Raw genomic sequence first — 19,933 nt, forward strand, 5'->3', positions numbered from 1 at the left:
ACTGTGATAGCTAGGGTGCAGAGCCACCCTTCCTTCCACTGCCTCTGCTACAAATAGCTGCAACCTTTAACCGATGGACACGACAAGCAGCAAAGGGAAATAAATAAATAGCTCTAAGTGCCACGGCTGGAATCAGAGCCTCAGCTTGGATGAGTCAGCACAGCCCCAGCTGTACCAGCTATGGGGCTGGCTTTGTTTCTCCATTTGCAGGCTGCAAGCCAAAGCACAAAGGAAAACTTCCCAGCTGCTTGTCATTATTATAGTGTGAGCAAAATAGCTAAATCTAAAGCTTTGTCTGAAAACAGGCAGCATGCGCCTTCCCTTTCCCACTCCATGAAATGTTTAAGAAGCCCGGCAGCACTAGGACCTTTTTCAAGACTCTTCTGTGTTCAGGAGCATGGCCTTTTCCCTTCTGGCAGCACATCAAATGTTGTTACCACTATAGTATTTCAATGCTGCTAAACAATGCTTGCAAACATCCACCTGCACTCCAAGTAGTTCTACTAAATTTTATGCAACCTTTTAAACTTTTCTTTCCCTGATCAATCATGCAGATAGGCTTTTGTTTACATTGACTTCTAGGAATGGGTTTTCATTGTACAAATGCATTCAAAGACATTTATAGGTAAAGAGGGTGGTGGTTATTCATTGATTCTTAGCACCCATGTTTCAGTCATCCATTTAGGAAACAAAAACAATGGCAGTGTGACCTACACAATAAATAAACATACTGAGTGAATGCTGGAAAGGGAGGGTTTGAAATACATGCAAGACTGAAATTTGTTTGCATAAGCTGTTATAAGAACAATGCAAAAACCTATCTTAATAGAAATCAGTTTTGGCACAAAAAGACAAAGATAGGCCAAAATCATTACACATCTCATCACAACAAAGATTACAGTCAGTGATCTGTTAGTATTGAGTAGCTTAATCACTGCTTAATGCTAAGAAAGAGCATCTTATTGAATACCTTGGAAAACATGGAGGAATTTTTTTCTCCTTAAGTTTTCAAGCTCCTTCAATCTTATTTTACAGTGTGGGAAATTTCCTCACTTGTTTTCAGAGTATGGGAGATAGAGTAAGAAGAGTCTTGTGGAGCTTGAAAAGCTAATTTACTACATACAGATCATAAAAACACATTCTTACCTCATTTGTAAGACACATTCCTCCACAGACTCTTGTTAATGATAAAAAGGCTACGCAAAAGAAGACATGTGCTAGTGTCTCTTAGCTGGTTATAAGAGATCACATACACTACATATTGTTCCAGTGCATTCTGAAGAAAAATTCTGCTAATGAAACCTTTACCTTTTTCCCAATGAGGAGATTCACTAATCTACTCTCAAAAATTTAATATGCTTTGGTATTTAATTAAAATAAAATTCATTGTGTGCATATTTGTACGTTGCAACTCCTACAACATTTGAAAAAATGTAAACCAGAAACAAAATAAAGAGACATTCCAGGATTTTTCTTTCTTTATCAGAGTGCTAGATAAGCCTCCAGAATTCTCAGTCTTTAAGCAAGAGCATAGTCAAACTGGCCTTTCTCCAGCCCATCAAGTCCATCAGCCCAGGTTGAGGTTGGCATACTCTGGTAGGGGTCAAGGAGAATTCGGAAGCAGCGAACAATGAGGATTCCCAAGAAAATAAATAATAAAATCACAAAGGCAAATGTTGTTTTCTGTTCCAGGGTCATGCTAGAATTTGGTGTCATGTTCCCAGATGGCACCAAAGTGGTAGTGAATATCTCTTCATCCATCATCCAGGGAAGCTGAAATGAATAATCCCACAGTTGTCTTCAATGCATCATCAGTTTGCTGAGGTCAGAGTAGAAGCCATTTAGATGCACTTAGCTATCTGTAGGGCAAGGGAGAAGCAATGTTAACTGTGAATAGCCCTTTTGTTTGTTTACTTCTATACAACTTTCTCCTAATGGAGGAAAATCAGATGGAAAAGAACTTGACAGCAGGTCTACTTGCCTCTGTGTCATATATAAAAGACCTGTTAGAAATCCTGTACTGTTCTGTTCTGTTGGAAGTGCAGAATGCAGCCACTAATATTAAATGTCACTAGACCCTGAGCTGGCAGCAACCTCTTCCTACCTACCATATCGTTTGGACTAGGGTAGAACATTTCTTTCCTGCAAGGGGGAAAAAGTGAGGTTTAATCACACTGCTCCAGTGGGTAGCCCACAGAAATGGCAAATTGCATGCCTTGCTGCAGGGCAGATGAACTGCAGTTGATGCTACACTAGGTTGGGGGAGAAGGGTTTGAAGAACAAATGTAGTTATGGTTTTATACACAATGATCAAAAATGTTTTGAGGTGGGGTGGACCAGGATCCATGGCAGGCCATGTGTGTCTCCATAATGGAAGGCAGCAACCATTCAGTGCCTGTAACACTGCAGCATTTATAAAGCAGAGGCATAAATATTTTGTGTTTGAAATGAGAGAAGATTTAAGAAGGCAGCCTGAAGTAAGTCAAGTAGTAATTTAGCTCAAGGGCAAATGTTTCCTTTTCTTACTTAAAATCAGAATCAGGCTTACAAACACCATTAGCAAGAAAATGGTTTTTATGTCACCAGCTCTGCCACATCAAGAGAATCACCGGGATTCATGGCTGAACTTGGATGTTTCTAGACAGCAGAGCTATGCTGTACTACCACCTGCCTAGCACGTCTGCTCACTTGACTGTCTGTCTGGGTGTCTGCCTACCATTACTTCCTCCTCCCTTGCAGACTGGATTTTCCTTCCAGTGGGAGGGAAGCACTGCTGGATGCCACAGCTTAGGCCTGGTCATCGGCACCACTGAAATTACCTGTAAAGTGTCCTCAGAAAAAGAAAGGCTTCAAAACTAGTTGAAAGACAACACTGTCTCAGCTGAACATGTTTTGTTAATGGTAAAACGAAGGAAAAGAAATAGAACACAATGCAGTATATAGCATGCACAAGTGAAACTTTCACAAGATTATAACCACTCTGTCACTGGACTGGGGTCAGTAATGATTTATAAGCATGCCTCAGTAACAACAGTTAATAGGTCTAAGTGGATTAAGAAAGCACAGTCATACTGGAATATTGCCAGGATTATTCTAAAAACTGTACCTTAAACAAAATACAGAAAGTATTGAAGCAACAAAAATATTGGAACTGCATGTCTATTATTGCCTGATTTAATATATAATGGAAAGGATAGAAATATCAAAAATGTTGACTTCCAGTCTTTTGAAAGAGTGTCTCAGCTACCAGCTGATGATAAAATGCAGAGGACTGTCTAATAGAGAGAGATAAAACTTTAGGAGCAACTGGTTTAATAAATCTGTCAGACTTTTTTTGCGGTGGAGGGTGATACCTGGTGAAGGAAATAATGAATTTTGGTGATAAATAATCTTGTTACAAAAAAGAAGAAACATATAAACTGAGACAGAGTGGATCACTCTGGCAGTGATAGGCTAAAGGTAGTGGTGCCCCCTTCTAAAAGACTTCTGGTATTCTGACTTCAGAAAGCTCTTCAGCACACACCTTATGTCATGGTTTTTAATGTTATTTAAGCATATGCCCTCAGCTATACACATTACACACACTTAACAGTCTTTCCTCAAACTGCAAGCACACAATAGAGTAACTATACTTGCTTTCACAGATTAGAGTGAGAAAGGTTTTCCTGACATTTTTCTAGGCATTATCTGAATACAGTTAGCAACTGTGGGACAAAATGCAGAAGACGGAAAATCTGTGACTGTCAGGAAAGATCAACTTTTGATATGCTGGTTTTAAATGCCAAACTTAGAATAGACAAAGGATTCTGTGCACAGTACCTTTCCAGTTTTGAAGGAACTTGATTTTAAAAAGATATGTGTAATTAGTCACTCAGTAATAAGTAAATGCAGTTCATTATTTTCCTTTTGGGATCAGAGTAGGCACCTAAGTGGGATAACACAGAGAAGAGTTAGATATTCATTCTCATACCAGTGAGCACTATTGTCTGACTTTAGGAACAGGTGGGATGTCTGATTATTTTACAATTAGCAGCTTTTCACACTCAGAATCCTAATTTTTATGCTGTAGATTATATGTAGTAAAATACTAAGACTCCAAAACTGCAAAGCGGAAAGGAATGTATTTCCAAGGCTTTGGGCTTCCAGGCAGCCTTCTGAATGTGCTCATTACATTGAATGATTGCAAGTTTTTTGGGGCAGGCAGTTTGTCTCCTCAGAAAGGCATGATACCTGGCAAAACCACATCCTTTGCCCTCTTTGGACCACTTCTTTTGCAGGCTAAAACTTAAATGAGATCATTAACCATTTCCTTTGTGATGAAATTATGTTTAACTATCCCCACTGATACAAACACATGGGTACTTGAAAGGAAAAACTAGCTAAAGACATTAATTGAGTGTATCTATAGACACGAGTAATCAGGCTTGGAAGCACCTTGGCCAGTGTGGGCTTCCAACACTCTTGGCCTCCGGTCATACACCTGGAGCAACTGGTGTAACAAGTCCCCAAGCCCACATCTTCCTCCCTGCCTGTCACTTTCTGTTGTATCAGCAGAGCTCTCTCTGCTGGTGCTGGACACCACTCTTTTTCCAACAGGAAACATTCCCTATCTAGGAGACTATACAGAATGTACATGGCAACATACCCTTAAGCTGTATTTTCTTGCATGAGAACCTCTGCACTCCTTGCAAGACTTCCTCCAGCCTGCCTGAACTCCATCCCACCTTGGTGGTACAGATCAAAGGCTGACAGGGAGGACAGGAGCCTGGAAGAGGGTGCTGAGGAGCTGCAAAGAGAGGCAAAAAGGCCCTTCTCCATGGTATGAGGGAGATTTCTGCTCAAGGATCCACCTCTAATGCAGATCCCAAGAGGCAAGAGACAAAAGCATGAGTGTAATGCACACTACAGGTATCCCCATTTCAGCACAAAGGTATCCATGCAGCCAAAACAAATAAATAAAAAATACAGATCATAACAAGGGAAGTGGTAGAAAACAGGTAACAGTATTAATAGCAACACAACGTGAACGCATTTCTTTTCAGCTTGTTCCAATCACTAAGAGCTGAGCCACATTATAGCAGAGGTGGACAAGCCTCAAGATTGTTTAAAAATTCACTGATGTAACCAAAATTCCTCTAGGTGCAGACCTGCTTCTTTGTTTATTCCACATCTCAGATAAAATCATAACTGATAGAACAGATAATCCTTCACTGAAATGACTAGCCCTGATTTTATTTTTTTTTTTAATGCAGAGGTGCCCACTTCAATTACTTTCTGTAATGGGTTCCTTGCAGATGTGTCTAATCCTTTGTTTAATAAGTACACAGTTGCATATCACTCTATCCACATCAGGTTGTTATTATAATTTCTTCTTGCCAGTGTGTACACATCCATTAGGTAGTTAAATTATAGCTCTCCCTGAGGTGTTGCTTACAGTCTATGATACTAAATTTATAAAGAAACAGAGCAAAACTTGCATATCATTAGTGGCATTAAATTGACAGGTTTGTCCTTGGCACATCCTAAGACTTAATAGCCTTCACATAGTTGCAGGTGCCCACCTGCAGCCCAGTAGCTGAACTGAGCACAGGGCCTGGTCAAATGTTACCAAAAGGCAACTTTTCTGGTCAAGCCACTGAGATTTTTGAAGTTAAAATGTCATTGGATTAATTACCTGATAGAGATATCTACACATTCTTATGAAAGATACAAATTAGAATCATAGAATCATAGAATGCTTTGGGTTGGAAGGGACCTTTAGAGGTCACCTAGCCCAACCCCCCTGCAGTGAGCAGGGACAGCTTTAACTATTGCAGGTTGCTCAGAGCCCCGTCCAACCTGACCTTGAATGCTTCTAGGGATGGGGCCTAATTCTCAGGACTCTGAAGAGTTAAATTTGTTCAAAGCAGCTTTGACTAGTCTTTCTGTGCTTTCAGCATTTCATTTGTTTCAAAGTTGACTTTAATTGAAAATTGCTGTACATTAAAAGGCTTCTTACTTTGAGAACAATAGGACTAATGGAAAGAATGGCTTTAAGATCTGCACGTCTAGGAACAACATATTTACAATTAAATTTGGCTTTGTTCTATTGTTTAAACTGCCCCCTCCTTATAACCATGTACAACATAAGTTGCATGTTGTATCAACACTCATATATTTACGTTCTTACCATGAAGGACTTGTATGTTGCTGAGTAGTCACAGCCAAAGAGTCTGTAGAAAATCGCATCCCAGTTTGCTGAGTAGAATCTTACTTATACCTGTTTTGCCAATTTCCGTATCCTACTTGTACATACACTTGCATATCATCCCATCCACGTAGCTGCAATATGGCATGAATAATCTGAGACACACAGAAGCTCTGGAGCTGACCTTCAGTTGCCATAAATTGTTCCAATATAGTTGGAGGTACACACAGATTAGCATTGCTGGCCCTTCGTCTTTCAAAATACTGAGGAATGGGAACTCAAGAAACTATTTCAGACATCCAGACTGAACTGTGACATACACAATCTATGTGTACATGGGGTTAAAGCAAATGTTTTATTTAAAAACATTAACAATGAAACGCCATATAGAGTAGCAGCATCTGTTTATTACTGTTTCTTGACAGACCATTCACTGCACAATGTTCTGTGTAAATCACATAAAACAAATAGAAAAGCCTCCAAAATAAGCAAGTTCAAAGGAGGAATCTGACCAGCAGAAACCCATTTGAGTCACAGGGGCTTGCAGCCTTGCTAACTAGACACAAGGCCAAATTTCCTGCTGCTGCAGCTAGCTATAGAGTGCTGCTGACTTAATTGCCATCTTGCCCGCTTACACTTTTGGCCCTGTAAAATTTGATAGATAAAAATTACAATTAAGCAATAAACACATCAAGACATTAAACATCAAGATATTTAAACACATTAAACAGGATATTTTCCTTTTTTAAGTCAACACCCAGGGAATTTCTTTTGCCCTTCTTGCTCACTCAAGATTTACTGGCCTAATCTGTAAGGTCCTGTGACTTCACTGGGTGCTTCACAATGTATGCCTGACATACAGGTATCCTATATTAGTGGAGCAATTGGTTTTCCATTATGAAATATCTCATGGAATGTAGCAAGCACACAGCTGTGCCAAGACCATGTGCATGATTTTCCTATACCACCCATACTAGTTTCACTGATTACTCACTTCCTTAGCTACAAAAACACATGGCAAGTTTCTTCAGGCTCAAACATCTGTACACAAACTATCTGAGCAAAGATATTTCCATACACTCACAGCTCAGTTGCTGTGATTGACATTTTAAACCTACCTTAAATAAACAAAACTTGATTACAAAAAGTACCAGGCTAACAAATTAAATTACACATGCCCTTCTCTTGTACCCAAATCTGTCTTACATTCCTTTGTACTTGTATCCTGTACTGTTGTTTGCTGCACAGTCTAAATAGATATATTAACAATGTCCTTTTCACCTATGCGTCATCCTTTCCTTCTTAAAAATTTGATATCACGCTGACATTGCTCTTCCCCTGCAGGCATGTATCCTCATCATCTCTTAACAGCTTTTAAGGACAGATCCTTGTATGCAAAAAGAGCCCCTTGGTGCACCATTCAGCTGTTGACTTTCTTAAAGCAAGTTGATGGGGTTAATTTTAGCAACAAAACAATGCTAGAAAGGGATCTGTTCTTTTTTCTGTAGACCCTCTCCAATACCGTGCACCCCACTTTTACTTAATGCACTGTGGAATGCTTAAAATGCAAACTCACCTTTAATGTGTTAATGTGCACACATAATTAATTCCTCTGCATAAGCTGTGTGAGGATGATTTATACACAAAAAAGGTCAAAGTTATTCTACAAGCTTGAATCACTCACTGCATTTGCTAAAGTAATTGCTAGCTTTATGAGATACTACTTGTGAAGATCTGAACGTACAAATCTGTGAAACATCAATATATTTACACCATCCAGGAATCTGTGCAATGGTTTAAAATATGCACCCAACAGACTGTTTCCCTTCCTCTGTATACACTCTTCTTTTAAAAAGAGGGGGTACAGATACACAGGCATACGTATTGCAACCCTTCTCCATGGTGAATATCTTAAATGTATAGTAGTAATAAAATAACCAAAAATGCTAAAGCTTTTAAAGTCAATAAAGTGGCTAATATCCTTATAGGCAGGATCCTACATGAATCAGCAAGCTGAGAATTTGTTGTCTTAACAGTCATAAATCCTTACCAAAAAAACATTTGCAGCTCAAAATGACGAGAAATGGATTTTATACCACCCTTTCTGGTATCCGTAAAAGATGAACTGTAATATATTTTCCAGAAAGTAAACAGGGAATAAACAACAATATGATTCTAATAATCAGTATACATTCATTTAATTATTGTTACTTTTAAGTCTAATGTCAGTATTCCTGACCTGCTATGTAGGACATAATAGACAGTATTAACCAGGCATAAGCAATATAGAGGTTATAACTTTATTAAATAAATGAAGAAAATTAGACAATCGATTTCTGTGAAAAAAATACCTTCATCTAGTCGAGAGGGAACTTGACCCATTTCCCACTGCAGCAGTTACAGGTAGTTACAAGTATCTTCAGTTTCCATTCTTTTGCACCTTTCTTGTATTTCTAAGCATAAAGGATCAGGGACTGCCAAGGAACCGGTGAATACCCAAGTTCAAAAAGCTGCCTTTTGAAGGCTTAGATTTTTACACAAAAAACCACAAACTCGAATGAGAATCCTATTTGTGTGTTAGAAGTAATTAGCTGACAATACTGTCATTTTTTTAAAGTGAGGCTATAATTTCAGTTCTGCCTCAGCAACTCTTCAATGGATTCTGCTTGGCTGAGTACAGCAGTTGCCTCGCAGACTGTCTGAAACAATCTTCAGCAGAACATTAACATTCGGAATGTGTACCAAAAAAACCCAACCAAAAAAAGCCACAGGATATTCCCATACCTTTGCAAAATCAGACCTATAATCTGCTAGTGCTTCTCTCTTCTTGTCTATTGATTGTTGTCAGTAATCTGTCTTTTTAACGCCAATTAACACTCCTTTTATCAGTCAATCTGAATATTGATTACAATTTGTGATCTCCAGCTAAATACCTTAATCCCTTACACTTCTTAAAATGTAGTGGATTATATGAACGCCAATGGTGTACTTTCTTTAGAAAATAAACTGACCTTGCAATAGGAGAGTATATAGTCAGTAGCATTTACTGCTTAACTTCCGAACTTGTATCTAGAGAAACTTGTATCTAGAGATTTTTGCCCTGGGAGTTGTGCTTGTTTCTGCATACTAAAGCTGCCCTTGATATAGTTGCTTTTTATTTTAAGGGAAAATATCTAACTCAAGCAAGAAGGTTCCTGTTTTCCTTTCCCATGAGAAAAATGAAGTCAGTTTTAGAATGTCAGTCAGATAGGCTGATTAAAAATGACAGTCATTTTGTGGACACCTATGCAGACAACCAGAGACATCCATGCAATCTGGGAGTGGTCTGTCTTAAACTCATTCAGAGTCTGGCTTTTCATGCTTTATACAGCTATAAACGAAGATAAAAGCACCTCCTCTTGCTGTCACATACAAACCTCCATGCAGGGCTCCTCCCTCAGCACCTTGTCCTTTGCAGAGTAAGCAGGTAACAAGGGCTATCTAGGCACCTAGGCTTGGCACACACAAATATTCTGTGCGAGTGTGACTATTTCAGTTGCCAGCACGTTGCTTTGCAGAGTGGTTACACAAGTATACACCTCAGTATAAACCATGAGGCAGTCTGCCATACAAATGCATTATGCTCACATCAGGGTATACCTCTGCAGAAAAACATTTCAGGAAGGATTTTTCAGCTCCTTGTTCTCCTTCGCATACATGGCCATAGGTCAGTCTGATGCTGTGTTCTGCACCCTCCAAATGCCTCAGGATCTATTCCTCTAGACATGCTTCAAAAAGGGTGTCCTAGGGCCTCTTCCTATGCTTCCCTTAGTCCCATCAGCATCTCTTGTTCTGTGACTTTAAGGATCCAACTTGTAATTTCCCTTTTTAATTCTCTGGGTATTTTCCACTTCCTGAACCTGAACTCCACACAGATAGATTCGATCCGCACCATTGCTATAGCAAGCAACGTCTGGAAGGATAATTGACAAGTTTTAGTAACCCCTCTTTGTCTGGAAGATTCATGACAAGACTTGACAAAAGAGGCTGGATTACATTCCCAGAAAATTTCTGGCATAGGGATTTTATAACGCAAGACAGAAGCTTTATATTTTGCATTTAAGTACTCTCAAATCACACAAAGTCTTACAGGCTCAGTAGCACACTACTGCAGCACCACCACTCTGTGATCCAGGCAAGCTGGTGTGCTCTCTGGGGTGTACATTTTAGTTATGAAGAAACTCTTTGTCACACACTTCCCTTTAAATAATTCTCATTGTGATACAAGTCATCCACTCAGCTCCAAGAAACTGAGCAGGTCTGCAAGAAAAGAAGGAATGATTAATTTCTTACAGGAAGACAGATCATAAGAGCATGAATCTATAATCCAGCAATGAGGGAACTCCCATGGAAGGGGATATTTACTCCTATCACTCTATATGCATTTCATATTAAGCAGCCATTGGATTAAAAAAAAAAAAATCAGAAATAATCTGGGAGCCACCTGGTTGACATACCAAAGCTGGATTTTGCTGCCACACTGTGTGAGTTGGACCCCAGACGAGGCGTATGCAGTGCTTTTGCTATGATCTTGTCCCAATAAGGTTAAGCAGGAGCCAGGAATCAAGTGGAAAAGCCCTGTGGTGTCTGTGACCAAGTCAATCAGAGCAGGAAAACTGGAGGACAGACTAGTAGGTTCAAGGAGTTATTAGGGAGTGTTTTGTATCTCAGTTTCAGAGGTAGGTTCCTATACTCCCCTTAATGCTGCTTCAGGCAGCTAAAATTTTTGGGTGTGACTTTCAGTTTCAACAAATACTGTAAGGTCAGCCCTACAAAAGGCTTGCAATGAGTGTATCGTATCCTGGCTTCCAACCCCAGAGACTGCCAACTCCTAGATACTTACTTGATTTGAAAATAGTATGCTTCACATATGCCTTTGAATCCAAATAATGTAAAATTCTAAAATAAATCAGAAATACATTGGTATTTCAGGTAATTTCCTACAGCACTAGTAATGGGATGAATTTGCATCTCCAGCTATTTAATAGGAAAGTTCTTTTAGTGCTCTTCAAAGAAAGTTTTTCTCAGCCAATATCATTAAAATATTTTCCATAGCCTTGCTTTGCTATAAAGTTGTGTTTTACTCTTAACAACTTTTCAGAAAAGGAGAATTGATGATAATTAATATTTCGATGTGTTTCAGTTCCAAAATCTATGCCCATTTCAAAAAATGTTAATAAAGGTAGCCTTTCAGGAAACGACAAAGTTTTGATTAAAAGCTGTTAAGTGCAATCCGAGATATTAACTGTGACTCAAGAGACACTCCTGCCAACTTTTTAGTGGGCTTCTGTTTTTGTCCACTCACAGATCTGTTACTTACTTTTGGGAGGTGGAGGTGGGGGATCCTGAAGTGCTGCTTCCCACTTGTACAAGAAGCGGCATGCCACATACTCAGTAGCAGGAGTCCCGCTTGCAGGTCCTCTGCCACCACACTTAGACAGAGGGGAAAGGACCATGCAGACTTACTTTTTGTTGTAGAGGTTGCTCTCCCACATGTTTTTACTGAGCTATTCCAACCCTCACAGCCAATGCCAAGACCTGACTTTCTGTGTCATTCTGGTAGAGATAAAGCAAAGAGAAAGATTTTGGCTGATTCAGCAGCATTCACAGCCCAGCACAGCCTTTCCCTTCTCCCCTGGGAAAGGGGGGTAGGCCAGGTGTGTTTGGCCCATGGGTCACCAGTTAAGTTGTTTAACACACTGAAACTTTTTCCCCCCTGCAGATGGCTTTAATTGCTACTAATATCTGGAGTGATCCTTCCCTGTGACATGCACTTGGCTTGAAGTACGAGTTGATTCTGGCAGGTGCTGTGAGCATCCTGACCGCAAGCACAGAGTCCGATCACGCATCTCTCGGAGAACGCGGAGGTTCCCATCCCTGGTCTTCCTCCCAGGCCCTGCAGCACTACCACTGGCACCCCCTCACCTCCACCACAAAAGACATTTTGCAAAATAAACCCACATGCTATATTCATGCCCCCTCTGAGTCAACAGCACTATCTTTTCAGGGTAACTACATTGCTTTTCTTGTTTTGTGCATGCATGGGGAAGTTTTCTTTGGCAGGCATGTGAAGGTGCATGAATATCCTCCTTAACACAGATCATTCAAAATAACAATGTCATTTAGACATTTTCTGAGGGTAGTAGGTGAGCAACATGACTCCAAACTTCTTAATAGTAAAGCTATCTGGAGCACACATGGCTCTCCTATGGTAACTTCAGAAGAAGACCTTCACATGGCATGACATATTTCCCTGCCTTGTCTATTTAGCACACTTCTAGTCTGGAATTTCATCTCTGTGATCCAAATATTAGCCAGCATTTTCCACGGCAATTGCTTGAGCTCTCCCACATATGTTCGGTTTGTCACATTAAAACTATCTTTGTGGGATCAAGTAAAACTGAAAACAATAAAAATCTGGAGCATTTCCAAAGGGTGCCTCGGCCTGGACAGCAAGTGGGAAGGATAAAATGTTGGGGAGGGTAAAATATTCAGCTGTCTGAAGGAAAAGTCATATTATAACTGAGATTTACTTTGGAGACTGTGTAGTTTGCCTGCTCTCCTGTCCTAAGATAAGTGGTTATCTCACGTTTGCATCTACTGTTATAATCTTTAGCACCAACCAGTTCACTAACTGGTGAGCCTGGAATCCCAACTTGGCCAGGGAAAGCCAGGAGAGATTTTGTTTTGCATTTAGTGTAAATATCATCCACATTCTGATGGTCAACGTTGACATATGTTTATATGATCCTAATCTACAGAGACTTTGAAAATCTGGCTAACAACAAGGTGAAAATAGCAAACATTGGTGTGGGAGGTCTGTTGTATCTGGAAAAGGGAGGGGAAAAAGGGAGTAAGGAGAAAATGTGAGGTGCAGCACTTTCTCTGGAGGTATCTAAAGCATCTCTGGAGGTATAATATAGATAGGGTTAAATCAAGCTCTCACATTTCTATTTCTGTGTTTTACTTTTATGCAACTGTGCCCCACGGCACCCATTTCAGAATCCTCCTAAGTGTCTCCATTATGGTTTTGCCATAAGAGCTGACAGACCCCATCCTGCTTCAAACTACTTAAAAGTGCAAATTGGGTCACTGACCTCTGACTGACATTGAAGGCTGGCAGGAATGGGGATCAGCCACTGCAGAGTGCAGTGTAATACCTGTAAAGTGCCATATGCCATCACCTTAAACCAGAGGTGGCATTCAGTGCACTAACTCACTGTTCCCTAGTACCTCAGAAGCTGTGTTTGCCAATTATATTGCACTAATATTGATTTATTTTTCCTTCATTCGTATTCTTTAGTGTGCATTGTAACAATACCAAAAAAGAGCAAAATCCCTAACATCATTTACATAATTCATCATAAGAGCCAAGATGTCAAAGTTAATTTACTTCCTTCACATTTTTCTCTACTTCCCAATTTTGTCTTAATGCAGTCTATATATGACACCTAACATAACATGACAGCACTTCTGCTGCCAGAACATAAAGGTTTGTAAAAACTTCTACTTCTCTTCCCATATATGATTTTTGCAAGCAGCTGTATAAAATTCGGATGGTGTCTGCATGTAAGAAAGTACTAGATATCTTGTGACTGGCAGCTCCAGAAAAACACTGATTTAAACTTATAGCTTGCATGGACACAGCAGAATAAAAGTGCACAGATAGTTCTATCTTTAATCCATAGGCTTATTAGTCATTAAACAAGCAATGTGCAATTTTGCTACTATAATGCTGAAGAGTAAGAGATTGAATTAGGATGCCTTCCAAAAGACATCACTGCATTATGTAGGAAATGTGATTTGGTATAATGCAGTTCAGGAATGTCAGTCAAGGTACATTTATGTCCAACTCATTTAAAAAAAAAAAAAAAAGGAAAAAAGAAGAGATGTTATCACTGAACAGATTTTATTGTTTAAGAAAATATAAAAGCTACCTAACGTTTCCATTCCCACATTAGCTAGCTTGCCTTAAAAGACCTCTCAGAATAACATAAAGAGCTTTGGAATAATGAGTATGAAGAGACATCTGAGAGTTTAATGAGCAAGATGCTGGCTTTCTTGTTGTTTGAGTTTTTCCTGATTTTCAATAACTTTGCAGAACTGAGAGCTACTGCTGAGAAGTGCGACAGGATTGCCTCAGCAGAGAGGTTGAGTGTACCGGTGATATAACTGCTGACCTTTAGAGCAATTTGGGATGATGAGTATGTTTTTCCCTTTCAAGAATCCTGCTTCCTTTACAAAAGCTGCCCCTTTTCACAATGATGTCATTCTTTGAGAGTCTGTCATGAAAGGAAGAGGTCAATCCCTTAAATAAACCCATACAGTTAAAATTTCTATACAATGTGCCACACAATTTCATCCAAGGAAGCTGGTAACACCCAACTGATTCTTATCCAGTGTTTTGGTTAAATTAGGGCCTTAAAGGAATGAAAGTCATCCTGCTGGCTAACCCAGAAATGCCAAAGGTGACAGTGTTTTTTCAGTAAAAAACACAGAAGTTCCACAATGAATGTTTTACACACCCAGCAGTGCAACAGGTCACACTGACACAGCCAGAATGGAATTTTTTTCCCCAGAGCTAAATGCTGTCATTGATCTAGCATTATACACAAAATTTGCATCAGAAAACAACAGAATATAGTATCAAGTAATTTAAGTAAGTGTTCATACAAGTAGTTAGCTAATGTAAGGGAATACTACTTGCACAAAGGTTGCAAACAATACATTTCAAATGTAAGCATAATGGTTTCATGTGACAAAAGATTAGTTATGCAATTGTCTTTTCCAAATAGCATAATAACTAGCATATCGTAACGCTACCTCTTACTGCCCTGTCTCGTGGAATTTATAATCCTCCAAAAATAAAATTAGTCTCCTTAATTAAAACTAAAATCATGTGAGCCCACATAAAGAGACACACTCACGCAGACAGCTATTTAACACTGCAGTTAATTTACATTCAAGATATGTTCACATGTTTCATGATTGGGGCAACTGATGTAATTCTATTTTAAAAGGTGGTAACAAATGTAATGGGTTTCTTTTGAAAGGCCCTTAACACATTAATTAAAATTAATCTGACGGATTCTGTAAAAAAGGTAGCATGCTCTTGAACTTTGGCAAACAAGGGACAAGTATGCCAGGTCCTCACATGTACATCGAAAAAGATAATTCAAAAGCATGAAAGCTTCCCTATGTACTAGCACATTTTTTCATGTCAACAAATTTGTTATTTACTAACAGAACTACACCTAAAAATGTGTAACCTTTAACTTGAATCATATTATAACTGCTAATACATCAATAAACCCCATCTACATGGGGTTGAAAAGCGATTGGTTATATAGCCTTCACTTTGTTCAGGCTGGTATTTCAAAAATCAGCAATGAACTCAGATCACGCTATTTTTTCAGCCTTTTTCCTTTGCTTTGAAGCAGTAATGAAAAATTACCAAAATCACAAAAAGAATCTAAGTTATTGCAGACTGCTTTTGGACAGGCAGCACTGAAAGGAATTTAACCCTCCTCCTTTCCACTCCCTCCTACCATCTCATCCAGGCTGCCCATAGCCCTTGGTACTTTCTTCCACTGCACCCACCAGGCACGAGGATGACCTTTTCTCCTGGGAAAATCTGTAGCCAGCCATTTATGTCCCTGCTTCTTGCTTTGAAAAGAGACTTTTCACACTGCAGCAAAGTCAGCGTGTCAGCTACTGCCAAAAAGGGGCAAACTCGCCCCCACCCCACCTTCCAGACCAGAAGGTTGCCACTACTCCCTTTGCATCAGACATAGCTGTTGTGCAACTACAGCGTAAACCATGTATGGAAAATCCATCTGGGGAATAAAAAACTGAAATAAACCAAAAAAGTTCTTATCAGATCAGTTAGCATCTCAAGAGAGATGGGCACAGAGGGGGGAACCTGAAGACAGAGGAGCAGGACTGCCTCTTTCAGCAGCAGCTTATTATTAGATTGGCTTAGCCGCAGCTTGAAACTGCATCCTAAGCCTTCCTGCAAAGCTGGGGAGGAAAATGACTATTCAGTCACCTCTCCTTGGAGACAGACAAAGGAAGAGATTGAAACAGATGGGAGGATCCACGGGTGTGCCACAGCTGCTGTTACCTGGAGGAGCAGATATGCAGTAGGACTGTAATAGATCAAGGTTGAAAGGCAGCTGGTTACAGATGGCCTGGGGTGATTTCAGCAGCCCGCAGTCAGGCTGCATGCGTGAAAAGAGGTGAAAAGAAGCTGTAGGAGGATATAGGGAGAAGCTGTAGGAAGGAAGGTTGAAGAGGGAGAAGATTTGAAGGGCAGTTAATTGCAAAAGCATGGTTTCAGTTAAGCGCACATGGGAGCAAGAGAAGAGTCTAATGACTGAAAGGAAGGGACAGGAATCTTCTGAGTACCAAAAAACTGGGGAAGAAGCCACAAGAAAACACCAGCTAACAGGATGTGTGCACACATGCAAACACAAATACATATTAAGGTATTCAGATTGTAATCATGCCATAAACTGAGGACATTTCTGGTAAAGGAGCAGAGTTATTACAGCAAACTGCAAGACTCCCAGCCACCCAGTCTGACACCTCTACACTATTTGTACACACCCTGTCAGCACCAGCAGTCACATTGCCAACTGTGAAGTGCCCTGCTATCGTGCAGGAGAAAAAGAAGATGGAAGCTCACCTTTTTCTAGAGGCCCCATTTTTCGTACATTCTCACTGCAAGGTCACAAATACAAAACTGAGGGGAAGACTCCAGTGCCAGAGTTTTGGGAGGTAGCTTCTCTATCACATACCTACAGAGTGAAGAATGGAATTGTGGTGCTTTTAAATTTAATATGATTGCTTAATATAAATCCTCAGAAGGTTACTTTATTCATTTAAAGAAAAATAAACGGAATATCCAAAGGTCTTCCTCATGTCCTCTCTCCTTCTTAAATTACTTTAATATGAAATGGAAATTATTTCATCTTAAAATAAGAAAGAAATTTTTTACAGTGAGAACAGTCAATCACTGGAATAACCTCCTGAGGGACTCTGTGGAGTCCCCATTGCTGGAGGTTTTCAAGATGCAATTGGACAGGGTGCTGGATAATGTCATCAATGCTCCCTTTCCCACAAAAGGTTGGACCAGATAAGCTTTCAAGGTCCTTTCCAACCTGGGCTTTTCTGTGATTCTATGATTCATTTGATACATCTGATATGTCAAAGATTGAAAAAAAAAAAGGAAAAAAAAGAGAGGGACAACAAGCCTTGTTCTGAGAGATCTCATTACACATCATAAAGCTGCAAACATGTCCACAATATTTTTAAAGCTTTTCAATACTTTAAATTGTTCTGATTAGTCTCAGCCACTGCATGATACAGTATTTTGAAAGCCAACTTCCAGTATCATGACCTTCAGCCTTGTAAAAGGCAGACTCCAATCTCATTAAAGGCAGGTACAGGAAAGATGCTGCGCCGATATCTAACTGCGGCTTGCAGCAATGGATGCTGAAAATGGTACCAAAAGACTGTTTCATTGCCTTCATGAGTACAGCCCTCACAATCAACAAGCATTTATCAATAAAGCTTTCTGATTACTTTAGACCTTTGTAGCCCTTAAGGCTTTCCAGATGATAAAATCTAACATGAATTGCATTTAAACCTCATATATAAAATAATACTGAAACAATTGTGAAGCTTATGAAAGAAGCTGACTTAACAGAACTGGAGAGTGCAAGCTTTTGTCTCTCAGGCTCTGCAATGCTATGACGGTATCTCTCCCATGCTGCCCATCAATGTAACTTTGCTCTGGTTTGGTGGGACATCCAATGAGGATGAAAAAAGTTAATATTGATTCATTAACTCTAATTCACTCCTTTATTGCCAGCCAACAGCAAGACAAATGAGATATTGTGCAAAATCCTCATGTGACTTCAAATAGAGACCTCTGTTTTATTATTTAAAACAAAATGTTTATTGGGCTACATACTGTGTAGCTAATAGCATGAATCTCAGAAGCTAATATTGCTGTTAATGCTAGTCAGCCAGTTTATTTGACAAATTTAGTCTTTTTTCTACTAATGGAAATTATTTGAAATACTTCCTTTTGAAGGGGTGATCAAGAACAATTCACAACTTAGCTGTGCTTGGTCACACAGCCTCTTCTCCCAGCCTCAAAGCACATTAAGAGGGAGTGCTTCTCCCCTCTTCTGAGCAGTCTACATCCTCTGTGATCATCCCTCCAAGGGTTTTGCAATTACTCATTCAAAACAACAAACATATTAATCTTGCTTTCCATTCTCTCCTTCCACCCAGTCATTCTGAAAATCTACATGCACAGACCTCCCTGTCTCACCCTGCTATCCCACCTCCCCTGCCATATCGGCAGCACTGCCTGACTCTGCTGGTGCATCCCTCGCTGCCTTCACTCCTCGAGGCTCAACCCTCACCTGTTGAGAAATGCCAAGACACTAGACGTGAGTATTTCACTGAACTCAAGGGGACTTTTTAACAGGTATACTATTATATATATGTATTCATGCTCGTGTGTATGCATGTGTGAATCAGTTTAAGTAGCCTGTAGATGTACGATTTAATTTCAAAGTGAGTCTTATACTGCTGTATTATCCTTATTCCTACAAACCGTTGACCAAGTCTGAAACTACAATTGGACCTGCCGCACCTAGACTCCTCTCTGAGAAAGAGTTTAGAAAGCAAGGGGGTCTATTCTGAACCTTATAACTCAACGGGAGGGTCCTCCTTATCCCTGGCATCCACAATCTCTCTCACCCAAGTGTAACCTAATTTTCTTTTATGCACTTCTTCTAGGTACTAGATATACATATATATATAAACCTTATTCACATAAACTGTTGACCAAGTCTGAGACTAAGAGCGGGTCTAGCTGCACCTAGACTCCTCTCTGAGGAGTTTAGAAACCATGGGGGACTATTCTGAACCTTGTGACTCAACGGGAGGGTCCTCCTTATCCCCTACACACACAATCCCTTTGTGAATCATTCCAACTCAGTGTAGTTTAATTTTCCGATTTAATTTTCCTTTTTGCACTTCCATGTAGTAATAGAGTGAACCTTGCCATCTTCAAATCTGTAACTAAGTCACTGTTTTGATCAATTTTGTCTAATCACTTTGTTAATTACCGATGACTGAGTGCTATTAAAACACTACAATCAAATCCTTTGATTTGATACAAGTAAATTCTAAACTGCTACTAAATCAAACTGTGTAAAGTCACTCATTCACAATAAACAGACATAGTCAGCAGGATTCACAAACCTGCATTCGTGACACTGACACAGGTCCCATCAGAAGGCATTAACGAAGCTGCCGTCCTCTGCAGGCTTTTACTACTCACAATTGCATCTACTTCTAGTCAACAGAGGCACCTCAGCATCCTCTTAATCTATACTTCTAGCAGAGAAACTGTGCAAAACAACTGCACCCGAGTAATTTTCTTCAAGTTACCCTAGCTTGACAGAGAGCAGCCATCCTGTAAAACAATCAATCTGCCGTTTGCTCGTCAGTGCTGCATTCACTTTTGTGAGGCAATAAGGGTGCCTTCGCAGCACTGATACTGCAGTTCACCTTGCAGTTATACTTGAGCTTTCTCTGACCAAGCTAGTACAGCTACTGCACTGGTTGCACTTCACCTGAACTAAGACACTCTGCTTTTTAGCAAGGCAATACCCTTACACCACA

General features: G+C 39.8%; 1 protein-coding gene across 1 annotated transcript; it reads right to left on the reverse strand.

The window, feature by feature from the left end:
- Positions 1-1,518: 1,518 nt before the first annotated feature.
- CTXN3 (cortexin 3) lies at positions 1,519-1,812 on the reverse strand. Its single transcript, XM_009485254.1, is given in 1 exon segment — positions 1,519-1,812. A coding segment is annotated over 1 exon segment (294 nt).
- Positions 1,813-19,933: the final 18,121 nt, after the last annotated feature.

Source organism: Pelecanus crispus, chromosome Z (genome assembly GCF_030463565.1).
Source record: "Pelecanus crispus isolate bPelCri1 chromosome Z, bPelCri1.pri, whole genome shotgun sequence".
In the NCBI taxonomy this organism is placed as follows: Eukaryota; Metazoa; Chordata; class Aves; order Pelecaniformes; family Pelecanidae; genus Pelecanus; species Pelecanus crispus.